The sequence below is a fragment of the Candoia aspera genome, chromosome 5 (genome assembly GCF_035149785.1).
Source record: "Candoia aspera isolate rCanAsp1 chromosome 5, rCanAsp1.hap2, whole genome shotgun sequence".
Taxonomy (NCBI): Eukaryota; Metazoa; Chordata; class Lepidosauria; order Squamata; family Boidae; genus Candoia; species Candoia aspera.
In genome coordinates this window covers 39,169,353-39,182,965 of record NC_086157.1, presented here as the reverse complement: position 1 = coordinate 39,182,965, position 13,613 = coordinate 39,169,353, and the positions used below count along the sequence as shown (strand labels likewise).

Genomic DNA, 13,613 nt, shown 5'->3' with positions numbered 1-13,613 from the left:
GTAGTGATCTGCATGGAGAATTATCAGAAGGAAACACAAAAGTCATTTTCTAAGGTATGCAGAAGGAGAAAGGCCAGCAGCGAGCACATGCCAGAAGCATCCGCAGACTCTCCAGGGGCGCTTCTGGTGCACACTCTACAGCTCATGTTGGAAGCTGCTGGCCATTTGTGAGGCTTCCTCCTTCCTCCTACAGAGCTCCAGAGCTGCAGCACAGTGCGAAGCCCAGCTCCAGCCTGGCCCAGCAGCGCGGTGCAAAGGGGCTTCTTGGCATGCCATGGCTCTAGGGTTGCCCTGTGTTCCGCCACCCCAGCTGACCTTCACCAAATTCTTGCTCCAGTGTGGCATAAAGGGGCTTCTTGGCACAAAGGGCCAGACTGGGCATGCCTTGTCAGCAGTTGGAGCAAGAACTTGGCGAAGGTCAGCTGTGGTGGTGGAGTGGAGGGCAGCAGAGGTCTCAAAGTGCAGGGTGGGAACTGCAGCTAGGCCTGGGCTGGGGCAGCTGGGAGTTCCAGGGGTGGCTTTGTGCTGCAGCTTGGGCTTCTTGCAGCTCCAGGGTCACGGCGCACCAAGAATCCCCTCAGCCGCAGTGTGGCAAGCGGCCCCACTTTTTGGTATAAGAAGGCATCTGCCAAAGGGTTAAGTCTCCCTATAATCCTTAAAGATCATACCATTTCAGGCTGTTTGCCTTTGGTTATCTCATTTTTTTTTAATCACCTGTCCTCCTTTCATAAAAAATGGACCATCTAATATGCCACCTCCACTCAACCAGTGCTCAATTTTCCCCTCAATGAGGGTGCTGCGAGCATAAAAATGTGGGAGCTCTATAGAGCAAGGGTTCTTTGGCTATACTGTACATTTTCATTATGCCTGCTGATACAGGATCCATCTCAAATTCTATATTGAAAAAGGACTTGCTAAGATTATAATACTAGATGCAAAAGTTTAAAGCTCACAGTGCTCATGGAAGATGCGGTTGGGTGTGTGATTCCCACTACTAAGCCAAAACCACGAAGTACCTATCAGTCAAGCATATTGCAAGTTCAGTTTATGGTTAAGCGGGACACACTAATCTAGCAAACTTGGCTTCTGTTTTCCCTTAGTAAACACTCCAGAGTGGCAGTTAACCCAATGACATCACATACGACCATATATGCACAGCTTTGTATCTAGAAAGTAACTTTTCTTTGTGAGAAGAAGGAGCGCTCGAGGTCTCCGCTCCCTCCCATTGCAAGCCGGCGTGAAAATCGGAAGGGATTCCCTCGCGCGGAAGGAGGAGCCGCGGATAGTGTGCTGGGCGGACTGACGGCTTTCGAGAGGGATGGCCGAGGGTTTGAGCCGGGACGGGGGTGGAGCTGGAGTGGGAGGAAGGGTGTTTCCTGGCGCTATTTCCCGGTTTGACTCAGGCAGGAAACTTCGAGCGTCTGGCGGCCCTGCGAAGGAGAGCGGTGATAATCCGGCGGGGCAGCAGCCGAAGGGGGTGCTGGGGGTAAAGCCTAAGGAGAGCGAGCTCAGCCCTCAGAGCGATTTGTATTTCTGGGTGGCTAAAAGGAGAAGAAAGCCACAGGCCTCCTCGGCACGAAGCTGGGTGAGAAAAACTTCCTTTCCTTAGATGTTTCCTTCTCCTTTCCGTAGGCGAAGGAAACGACCCTGCGCCAAACGGCTCTTCTTTTCATTTATGTAGCGGTGCCAGTCCCTAGAGGGGCGTGTATGCAAGTGGCAAAACGCACCTGAAATGCATTATTTCCACTGTGAGGCCTAAGCGGGGCGGCCCACTTCTCCTGGATTTGGGCGGGCCTCGCTCAAATCCCAAATTCCGTGAAAGTTCAGGCTTCCGGGACATAAAATTACAATTTCGTCCGTGCTCCCGCGCGGTACCTAATTAGTTTGCGCTAAAAGGTCCGCGGAGGAATACCGAGAGGTTGGATAAAGCAAGTCCAGTTTCGGTGCAGATGTGAGGCCTTGGAAGCATCGTCGTTTAAGTGGGATGACCAGCGGTTTTGGAAAGGGGCTTTGGGGAGATAAATAGGGAGGGAGAAAGCAGGTCGGCTCCAAGAACTGTTGTGGAAAGGGAATGATTAATATGCACAGTGGCTCTTCTTAGTTTTCCATCTTACTGAGGTTGTGAATCATTTGAAACAATTAAGATGTGAATGCCCTTCCTTCACCGTTTGCCATAACAGAAATTGCAGCGTAGTAACTACATAATTGTGTTTTTTTCCCCTAAATTTGAAAGAAATCTCAGCCACTTCCACCAATCTCACACCTCAGGATTGTGAATAAATTCAGAGTTGTTAGCCAACCCATCCACAGATATTTTATTATTTGTGGCTACTGATTGTCTAAAAAAGTAGCCATTTTTATCAAGAAGTATTCATTAAAAGCTGGGAATAAACTTTCCTATTATAATAATGGGATCATACACCATAATTAACACTTGCTGATTAGAATTCATTGAGAGAGTGGGAAATAGTCTGCTAATGTTTACAGTATGGGAGGAAGTACATCAAGGCTGTAATCCAGAGTGTATTTACTTTGAAAGTCGCAAGTATATTTCAAGACTAATTATTTTTGCAAATCTTGTGTACTGTAGGTTAATTGCTTGACCAATTTTCTGTATTTCCATAATATATTGAACCTAAAGCAAACCTCATGTTTGGATTTGCACTAGAAGGTAGTTTCTAATTTGGTTGGCTAGCTTCTGGGTTAGTATGTCGTGGGAACACAACCTATGAAATGCAGACTACATACCTTCAATATTTGCTGGTTTTTCTCCCTTTTTATTATTTTATCTGACAAACAGTTTTGTAGAGTTCAAAAGACTGCATACTACTTTGTGATCAGTATGTTGACTTAATAAAGCAACAGCTTTTATCATGGAATTTGACAGTAACAGTCAAGAGTTACTTCTGTTTTTCTATACATATGATTATAGCAGAAATAATTAAAAAAAGAACTGATCAGTTTTAAGTAGCTTAGCCTGGGAAAATTTGCTGAGCAGTCTGCATCTGTTAGAAATGCAATTCCTTATTTCAGAGTTTTTAGAATTACCTTTGCAGTAATCAGTTTCTTACATTATAGTAAGGCAAGGTAAGGTAATGCAAAGCCTATATGTTTTTCATTATGTGATGTGCATAGTTAGCAACCCTGTTATTAAATTTTAAATTACAAAATTGTGTAATTTACAAATGCATTCTGTTTTTCTTTGCCATTTGTATTTAGTCAGCAATGCACTGTTAAAATCAATAAATGTAGATAGTAAGAAACTGCTATAAATGTCTCATGTCCTTGTAATATGATAACAGATTTGTGGTAAATGTGGTGAAGTTAATGGTTACTTTCACCCCTTAAACTAATATAGAAACTAGTTTGTTGGTGTAGCTTTAACCATAGTGTTTGTGCAATTGATGTACATTGTTAGTAGCTGTGTAGCTTTTATTTCACCATTGGTTTCAGTTCTGATGGTGGTAAGAAAGCTAGTAGAGGAAGCAGCTGATAGAACCTCCTCCGGTCTTTTTGCAGTAAATGTTTTATTTTCTTCAGGTTTTGTTTCTAAGCTTTATTTGTTACATTTATATCTCATTTCCCTAGGCGCTCAAGACAGTGTATGTAGCACTTCTCCAATTTTATCCCCCACCAACAGCTCTGTGAGGTTGGTTGGGCTGAGAGAGAAGGACTGCTCCAAAGTCACTCAATGAAATTCCGTGGCTGAGGAACCTGATTTCTCCAATCCTAGTCCAATACCCTAATGTGGATTTATTATATTTATGTAAAAGGAAGATTTACCCAATTAAGGAAGATTAGGCAGGAAAAATGTGCCTGTATATTTACAGCTGATCAAAAACCTTCCCCCAGAACATGGCATGGCAGATGGCTCTGTGGGCAGGACGTGTGGAATGCCTAGCTGGAGCAGTCTTTGAGGTTGCCTTTCTTCTTCTCACATTGCAGCTGGTGGCAACAGGGAAGGAACAGCCTGTTGGAATGAGCTGTAAGATGGTCGTCTTCTGCTTGTCTTCCTTGAAAATTCTCCTAGCTGTAAACGTCTGTTATTTAGAAAGGGTCTTCTGGATTGCTTCCAGATTGTAGAATTGACTTCCTTTGGACTTGCATTTGCAACTAGTACCCACTCTTTCTGCTTTCAGATGGATGGCAAGCTCTTTTTCATCCTTTTGAAGTGCTTGAATAATAGCTTCGGTTCTGTGACAATTTGACGGTGCTCTTAAGGTGTGATAAGGTGAAAATAAATATGCAAGAAGCAGTCATGTTCAATCAGGTTAACTAAAAAAGCCCAGTGTTTATCTTGATCCTGCCCAATGCTTCTTCCTGGCCTCACATATTTTTTGGATTGTACCCCCTATTTTGCTCTGCAAAGGTCAAATGTGTTTCTCTAACTAAAACACTGTATATCTTGTTTTGAACAGTGTGAAGTTCTGTATATTTTGTTTTAAACAGCATGAAATGTGGGCTTATTTAAAAGAGTGCTATTCTAAAGCCTAGGCATCAAATGGAAAGGCTGTAACTCAATTTATACAGTATTGTGCTTCAGATGCAGCAGAGACATAGAGTAAGTGGTTCTTAAAATATTAGCCTCAGGCAGTATCAGGAATTAAAGTACACTGAATTGGGCTTAGAATCAAATTATGTAACAGAATAGATGGAGTAATATTAGAGGCTTAGTTTCGCCCTGTAAATTATATTCTGAATGTAGGTAAAGGTTTCCCTTGACATTAAGTCCAGTTGTGTCCGACTCTAGGGGGTGGTACTTATTTCCGTTTCAGAGCCAAAGAGCCGGTGTTTGTCCGTAGACACTTCTGTGGTCATGTGGCTGGCATGACTAAACAGAACGCTGTTACCTGCCCGCTGAAGCAGTGCCTATTAATCTACTCACATTTGCATGTTTTCGAACTGCTAGGTTGGCAGGAGCTGGGAATAGCAACAGGAACTCACCCGGTCACGTGGATTCGAACTGCCCACCTTCTGATCGGCAAGCTCAGTGGTTTAACCTGCAGCGCCACCACGTCCCTTATTCTGAATGTATGCCTTCCATAAATACCTCTTTGTAGAATACATTGTACTGGCCTAAGCTGGATGTGATTAAGGCACAGTTGAGGCCTGGTTTACACATGCAACAGAGTACAGTGGAAGGTGGTAGTGAACTGTAGGGAGGTAAGCTTTTTTTTTAGTGCTCCTTTGTTTAGCAAATGAAATACAACAAGAGAGGGGAAAAAATGGAAGTAGAAAATCAGCACTGCACAGGGAGACATTTTAATCATTGTCTCACTTTTGCTGGGTTTTTTGCACTTGCATTCAGTATTTTCCTAAAAACTGAGCAGAAGTATGCAAACTAATACTGTTTTTGGAAAGAAGGGATGTTTTTGGTAACAGATTAATCTGCTGTCAAGCTGCTTGCTGGTAAACATCTGAGATCAGATTATCCTATATAGGTTATTTGGGAGCTGGTGTGAAATTGACAAATATCCTACCAGTTTTGTAGTGTGAGTGACCCTAAGTGCAACCAGTGGATCAGAAATGAATGCCCTCAAAAGTTTCTTGCAGCTCATCCACTGAACCTGTGACCTGTCACTTGAGCTGTTTTTGAATATGGGTCTTCTGGTCTTCTGGAAGACCAATAAGCCTGTACCCAAAATAGCTTGACTGACAAGTGAGTCTTGGTCTGCGGTGAGAGGGAACTCCCTTGAGACACCATGTGAGCTTCCTGCAGCTTCAGCCTGCATTCTTCCTCTGCCACACCAAGATATCAGCAGGCCCACAACTGTTTGTGCATCTGCGAAGAAGCTTTGAATTGATATAGACGTCACCTTTAGGGTGCAGTTTTTGTTATCTAATGCCAATGTAATTTATAATAATAAACAGGCTACTCAATTCAAGCAGTTTAAAATAAACAATACTCGGCTATACGTTAATGTGCTAGTTTCTTCTCTTTTGAATTAAAGCATTTGTGCTGATGGCTCTTTTTCTCTAGATTTTTTTTTTTTTGGTCAGATAATGGTTGTTCTTGTTTCCTTATACCAAAAATAGAGAACTGTAAGGCACATGCTGACCTCTTAAAGAAAACTGTTAAACTTATGTTCCTTTTTTATATAAAATTCATGAGGCTAAAGGGAACCAAGGAGACAATTGATAGCAGTTTTGCGGAACAACATGGAAATGAAATACTCAGTTGCAACTTCGAGAGTCACAAGCTATTTGTGTGACTTATGTAAGTTTACTGACTACTCACTAGATTTAGTTCTGTTGATAGCAGCAAGCTTAAGCTAGCGTAGCACTCTGTGTAAATCTTTGTTTAGCATATTGCATTTTGGATCTTTATTTCATGAAACATCCCTTTCAAGGTATGAAACTACTATTTTGAGTGTGAAGTGCATGCTTTGCAGCATTTTAGAGGTGTTTTGCACTCACAACAGCTCTGTTTCAAATGTCAAATCTTCAAAAATGTGCAAGATGTCCAGTTTCACATTTAAAATAGATCTTTATGATATTTTTCACTTGAAATGTTTCAGAATGAAGAGCTTTGCATACCCTGAGATTCAGTACCAGAGAACCCAGCAAACAAGGGCCCAATTTGTAGGGAGCTGCTTATCTTGGCTGATATTCCAGCTGATAATTTGTGCTTTTGCTTTTTGTTTCTTCATTAACAAAACTTGTGCAGTGATCCGTTTGAGTCAGAACCTTTTGGTGGGGTTTTTACCTAATCCTAAGAAGGAAACAGAGCATTAAAAAAAATCAGGAGAAAAGATAGTATGTTAGAGTAACTCTGTTTTGTAGACACTGTAGTCTCTCTGTCTAGAGGCCAGAAGGTAGGGATTAACTTCAAAATAACCTCCCTTCTGGATCTGGACCATTTAATATGCCCAGGTTTTAGTGAGTATATCTACAGTAAATCTTGGGTAAAAACCAAGTTAAAGTGATCAACTTTAATCATAGTTGAGTCAAGGTCTAGGTTTGAATTACAAGCTAGCTATAAATATATTTAGGTTAGCATGTCCTCTGAATGCTGCTTATGTCAGTCTTCATTGATAGAATATCATAGTTTCCTTTACATCTTGCTTGAAAAATAGCAGAGATTTGAACTGGTGTTAGAACTTGAAAGATACAATTTATTCTGAAGGTACTTATAAATATTCATATTCTGGTTTCTCAGTTCTCAAGGCAATATTTTAATTGTGTTTTGCATGTTTCCACTTTTCAAACTATGTGAAGTACAGGTAGATCTTGTGTAGTGACTGCCTCATTTAGTGTCTGTTTGCAGTTATGACAGTGATGAAAAAGTAACTTTATGGCCAATCCTTGCATTTATGACCTTTGCAGGTCTGTAAAGCAAAGGAAAGCTGAAATGAGATCATAAGCACAGTAACAGTTTCACTTAGTCACTTTGCTTAACGACCAATTTGCCAGTCCCAATTGTGGTCTCTAACCGAGGACTAGAGGGTAAGGTTTCCCTTGACGTTAAGTCCAGTCGTGTCCGACTCTAAGGGGCGGTGCTCATCTCCGTTTCAAAGCCGAAGAGCCGGCGTTTGTCCGTAGACACTTCCATGGTCGTGTGGCTGGCATGACCAAACGGAACGCCATTACCTGCCCGCTGAAGCGGTACCTATTAATCTACTCACATTGGCATGTTTTTGACCTGCTAGGTTGGCAGGAGCTGGGACTAGCAACGGGAGCTCACCCCGTCACGCGGATTCGAACCGCCGACCTTCCAATCAGCATTTCTAGAGGTTACAAGGAATGTCAAAGCAACTAAAAGCATCAGCTTGTTTTCCCAATTAAATGTAATCGTATCAGCATATTAGGTAATTATTGCATTTTTCTAGGTTTGAATTATAGAAATAGCTTAGCCTGTTAGTTGACAAAACAGCTATAATCATTCTACTGCTTACATTTGTACATATCCTATACAATTGTCTGACCTGGTTCACACACTGCATTAATATACAGTATAATGTGGTTTGGTTGTTTTTTTGCTTAGTAACAGCTTAACCACAGTGTATGTATGTGAGGTGTGGTACATTTACTGTACATATTACAGCCTGGCTGGCTCCAAATGACATCGAAACCTAGATCTCTGATGTTTATCTAACTTTACCAATTTTGTCTAAAGTTAAACAATTGCTAGGCATAAATGAGAAATAGGAACGGCTGAAAAATGCTTCATTTTCATTCCTGTCAGTGCACCAGGAAGTTAAAATAAGAACATCTAAGGGGTGGATGGGAGAGGAAGCTCAGTTAGGAAGTCTCAGTGGGGTAGCCACCAAATGACATGGAGGGTGACAAGCTACGCTGTTTGTAGTTTGTTGTCTCATCTGGTGCCTATACTTGGGTTAGTGTGTGATACAAACATACTTGGTGGGTTTCATCATACAACTTACATTAACGGGTTATTTTGTTTTTCCATCATTGAGATGTATGTAGTTATAGCACCTTGTAATCCCTCTACATCAGAATTTGGGAGTTTACTTCACTGTATCATGCATACCTATATTGTTATTCTATCAGGGAAGTACAGTACAGGTAGTCCTTGCTTAACAACCACAATTGGGACCAGAATTTCAGTTGCTAAGTGAAGCTATCATTAAGCAAATCTGATCCAATCTTACGACCTTTTTTGTGGTGGTCATTAAGTGAATTCTGTGGTTTTAAAAATTAGTATGAAAATTTCTGTGGAGATCCAAGATTAAGCAGTGAAGCATAAAAAACAATATAGAACAAGTGAACTGCCCTATTGAAAAAGTAGTCCACTACATCTAGACTTCTGAGTCAAGGGCTGTGACTAGGAAGCACATTTTAGGATCAAGAACTTAATTGTGGGGTATACTACAGCCATCTTAAGCTGGAGAGTGTGCGTTATGATTTTTTTTCTAAATGCGATAGTCATATGACTGTTAAATGTCATCTTTAATTAGTGAATACTTGTATTAAATATTTCCTACATGTGATGGACCAGTTTTTAAACAGGGAGTTAGGCTGAAGGTAAATTGAGTTTTCTGTTAAATGGGGCTGTCCCCAGACTATTTTCATTCACTTGTATTCCAAGAACTAGATTGTACCTGTGTTTGGATTCACCACTCTTCCGTTATTTTTTTTAAAAAACTGCCTACTTTTTTATAGTAGTAGTTTATTAATTGATTAGTCTTTTGATCTTATCAGTAAAATAAAATTGAATTGAATTAAATAAAATACAATACAATACCTTGTCTAATTCCAAAAAGAAAATAGATAAAATACAGTAATACTATATACTATATACTATTTTTAAGCAGCGAGTCCTGGATATTAGTGCACAAACTGACATGGAATTATCAACTAAAAATAGATCTTTAAGAAGGTTGGCTGAGAATAAAATTACTTTTCAACTCGAAAAATATTTATTAATGAGCTTGCCACAATTTTTAAGAAGGGCCTATTCTAGAGCTAGATTTGAGTTGTTGGATTCCATGGGCAAATATGGGCACTTCCACCACTTGCCATATCATGAGAGAACCTGCATATGTGGCTCACGAGCCATTAAAAATATTTTTCATATTTTGTTCAATTGCCAATTATATGTACCTATTAGGCTTAAATATCTATCATCCCATTAGAAAGAGCAGTACACTGGGATCCAGGCCACAGACTGTCTTACTTCCTTCTGGTTTCTAATGTGCATATTGTATGGAGAACTGCTAAGTTTATAACTAAGGCAGTGGTCATAAGAACCCAATACATTGAACAAATTGGGGTATCCTGTAAGGGAGATTCATACATCTGATTACTGATTCCTTGTATTATCGCATATTTACTTTTTTATAGAATCAGAATGACTGCCCAAGTTACTCTGGAGGATGCTTTGTCCAATGTAGATCTCCTGGAAGAATTACCACTGCCAGATCAACAACCATGTATTGAGCCCCCTCCATCATCATTGCTTTATCAGGTGTGATTTCTGTTAAAATAAATATTTGTAGCAAATGTAATACTTAGAAATGTTTTAGATTAACACAGTTGAATCATTTTTTTAATGATTATTCATCATTCTGGTCATTTTTCATTCCATACAGCCAAATTTCAACACCAATTTCGAAGACAGGAATGCATTTGTCACAGGCATTGCAAGATATATTGAACAAGCAACTGTTCATTCTAGCATGGTAAATATATTTTTCTATTAGGTTTTAATTTCTTTACAGCAACAACAATAAACATGTTTTGCAGCATAATGAATTTCTTTCTTGTGGAGCTTGATTATAGTAGAAAGAAATAAGGAATTAAGTTTGTGTGTTTGTTTCATCCAGAAATATTTCATGTATTTTAGGAATTATTTTTAACTACCTGAGGATAATATTTCTTTAAAAATATCTCATTCTTAGCATTGATACACAATTATCATCTGTTCTAGGAAGTTTTGTGCATTTTCATGTGTTCCTTTATAAAGCATTGTAGGAGGCAACCCCAGAAGTTGTTTGCCTCCTACAATGGCACTGGGTGAAGTGCCAGTTCAAGCATTTTTGCCATTTAAATAGGAATGTAATACCAGGTGAATGTTACAGTTATTAATCCTAAGACTGTCACTGGCTTTACTAGTGTCCTTACTCAGTCCACAGCCATAGCAAAGTGGAAGCAAACCTAGCTGGCTAATCTAAAGCTTCTGCTAGGCAATTAATGTGAAACTAGAGAGTTGGTAGAAAACATCTAGAGACAGTTTAAAAGGTAGCCTGGTTAAAAGGGAGAAGGAAAGACAAAGGCAGAGTATAATCCAGGTCAGAGTCTAAGAAGTCAATCCAAGGGTCCAGGCCGATGTGCAGGATCACAGGAGCACATTAGGCAAAGACATTTCCACATTGGGCAAACCTAACCTAGACTGCATGTAGTTCAGTCAGAATGCAGGCCTACTTGACAGCAGGAGTGACTCTGAGGAGATCATTAATCTCAGCTTTTTTGTATAATCTCCCACTTCTGTACCTCTCAGTCTTTTGTATACCTAGCAGTACTACTGTTCCTGCAGGCTTGGAGGTTGCTCTGAGGAAATTGGATCAGAGCCTCTTGCTTACATGGACTGACTCTTATCACTGAAGGAGTATAGAAGTTTCATGAATATACAAGCCAATACACTCTTGTTGCCATGGGCCAGGAGTCAGTGACTTCATTAGCTTCCAAATCCTGTGGCTCTCATCTCCTGGGGATGAGTTACTTACGAGGACCGTGACAGCACACATATGATTCTTGCTTAGGGTATAAAATGGTCCTAGGCTAAAATCTGGAAAAAAAAAAGCTCTGTCCAAATTGACAAGAGGTGGTTGTGATGGGAACCATATGCAATGGTATACATGGTTTGTGTGAAGAAGCCCTAGATTCTATCCTGGGCACTTCCAGTTTAAAAGAATGCCAGGCAGCAAGTGACATGAAGGACTTTTGCCTGAGACCCTGGCAATGTGTTTGGTTAGAATAGGAATATAGATGGACAAATAATCTGATTGTCTGGAAAGCAGCTTCTTATGTAGTATCTAGATGGGTCTTTGCTCAAATATAATGATTTTGCCTTAGTCACATACCAATTCAGCAACCTAAGAAACTTGCCCTTTTCACTTTTTGATAAGACGCTCAATATTGTTTAAAACAGTAATAATTATCCTAACAAGTCTGTGATTTTAAATGATATATGTGGAAAAATTAGGGCTGATTTCTGTAATATACTTAAGATTTAGAAAAATAATGCAAAATAATTTCATTTTTTTCATATTTGTTAGTTTCAATCATTCTGTGTATTTTACACCTTAATTATTAGCTTTGGTTTTATTATAGAATGAAATGTTGGAAGAAGGTCAAGAATATGCTGTTATGCTATACACATGGAGAAGCTGTTCAAGAGCTATCCCACAGGTAGATTGCCTTAGAACTATTACTTTAATGTCCCACAGTTGTGTAAGAGACTTTTATAGACAAATAGTATCTTGCAGTTGCATAAGAGACCTTCTACAAATGGGTCAGTCTGAAATATCTGAGCTTTTCCCCTGTAGGCTGCATTGTTGTATAGCTTAATAATACATTTACCACACATATGTGCTTTCAGTGACCTATCAATCATTTCCTGCTTTCTGGACATAATTGCTAAACCCACTATGTTTAGATGGAAGAACTGAACTATAATCTATAAATGTACTGGATTAATATAAAATAAGATTCCCCATACCCCACCCCTTCTTGGTTGCACAGACTTTGGAAATAACAGCTAACTAGATACCTCTTTGTTTAAAAAGCAGAGCTGAATTGCCCTGTACTGTCTTGGGGGGCCAAAAATATATCATGCATATTTCTAAGAGAGAACGTGTCTGACCCTTTCCGCTATTTTCCTCTAGTCCCAGACAATATGTGGACTAATCTTGGGTTCAGGGGATAGTAAAAACTGTCTTACAATCTCCTGGCATGCAAAATCCCCATAATGGCATCCTTGCTGAAGTTTGAAATCAGAACCCAATTTAATTTATCTTTGTGTGTAAATCCATTTTGAGAGAGAAAAAATCATGTTTTGTCATCATCTCTCTTCTTTTGCTACTTTATGTCACATCCATATACTCACAATCTTTTAAATTTGATGAATTTTGTAATAATGTCAAGTGGGATCCCCTCCTCAGATTTCTCCCTTTTCAGTAAAGCTCCTTTCAGTGAAGCTTAAGGTAAAGTCTCCTCATGATTTCATAGTCACATTCATTTAGTTTTCTGGACAACAGTATGGGAATAATTTGCCACTGCCACCTTTAGGGATTTTTTTTTTAAGTTTCCCAGTTTAGTCTACAGCCCTGGAATTTCCTAGTTGTCTCCTATCCAAGCTGTAAACCTGTCCTTGCCTGCTTAGCTTTTCAAAATCAGCCAAGATCAGATAGATTCTGCCATCTAGCTGGGCTGTTCTTGCTTACCTATCTGTTGTTTCTTTCCACAAGTATCTAGCCAAGGGACAGAATTAATACTGGAGAAGCAGCTGTATACACAAGCATCCTCTAAAATTTGGTCCGCCTCCCATATTTTTTAATCTGCAGTTGACAGTTCTTTTTCACCGTTTAAGACAGCCTTTCTCAAGCTTTTGACCCTGGAGGAACCCTTGAAATATTTTTCAGGCCTGGGGGAACCCCTGTACATTCAAGCTCAAATATAGGCCAGAAGTTACAAAATTATTATATTCCTTTCATGTGTAGGCCTGTATATATATATTAACAGTGTTCTTAAATAAAGAATGAAAAGTACCTCTTTAATGTGAAGTTGCCCAAATTTGAAATAATTTTTTTAATAAATTGTGATCTCCCAGGGAACCCCTAGTGACCTCGCATGGAATCCTAGGGTTCCATGGAACCCTGGTTGAGAAACCCTGGTTTAAGAGATTCTTTGATATGGAGAGAGAGATCGTTTGGGGAGATGTGCTTCTGGGCTTACATCTTTGATACACCTTCCCTTTTCAGCCCTAGTAAGCAGAAGACAGTTTGTTCCCTTCAGTTTGCCAATCCAGTGGACTAAATACTTAGGCCTGTCTGCAGCCCTTCTGCTGCCACAATTTGGTTGCAATACAAGAAATAGCAAATAGATTTGTTTCTTTATCATTTGGGGATAGCTTTTTTTTTTTAAATTCTGCA

At 39.7% G+C, this 13,613-nt stretch overlaps 1 protein-coding gene across 2 annotated transcripts in view; it reads left to right on the top strand.

The window, feature by feature from the left end:
• Window positions 1-1,474: 1,474 nt before the first annotated feature.
• The window catches only part of CYFIP1 (cytoplasmic FMR1 interacting protein 1), a 61,939-nt gene continuing 49,800 nt past the window's right edge, over window positions 1,475-13,613 (top strand). For both annotated transcript variants that reach the window (XM_063305018.1, XM_063305019.1), the window contains exons 1-4: window positions 1,475-1,585; window positions 9,805-9,928; window positions 10,053-10,142; window positions 11,794-11,871. In XM_063305018.1, coding sequence (XP_063161088.1) covers window positions 9,812-9,928; window positions 10,053-10,142; window positions 11,794-11,871 — 285 coding nt within the window. In that variant the 5' untranslated portion in view covers window positions 1,475-1,585; window positions 9,805-9,811. The remainder of the gene's footprint in view (window positions 1,586-9,804; window positions 9,929-10,052; window positions 10,143-11,793; window positions 11,872-13,613) is intronic.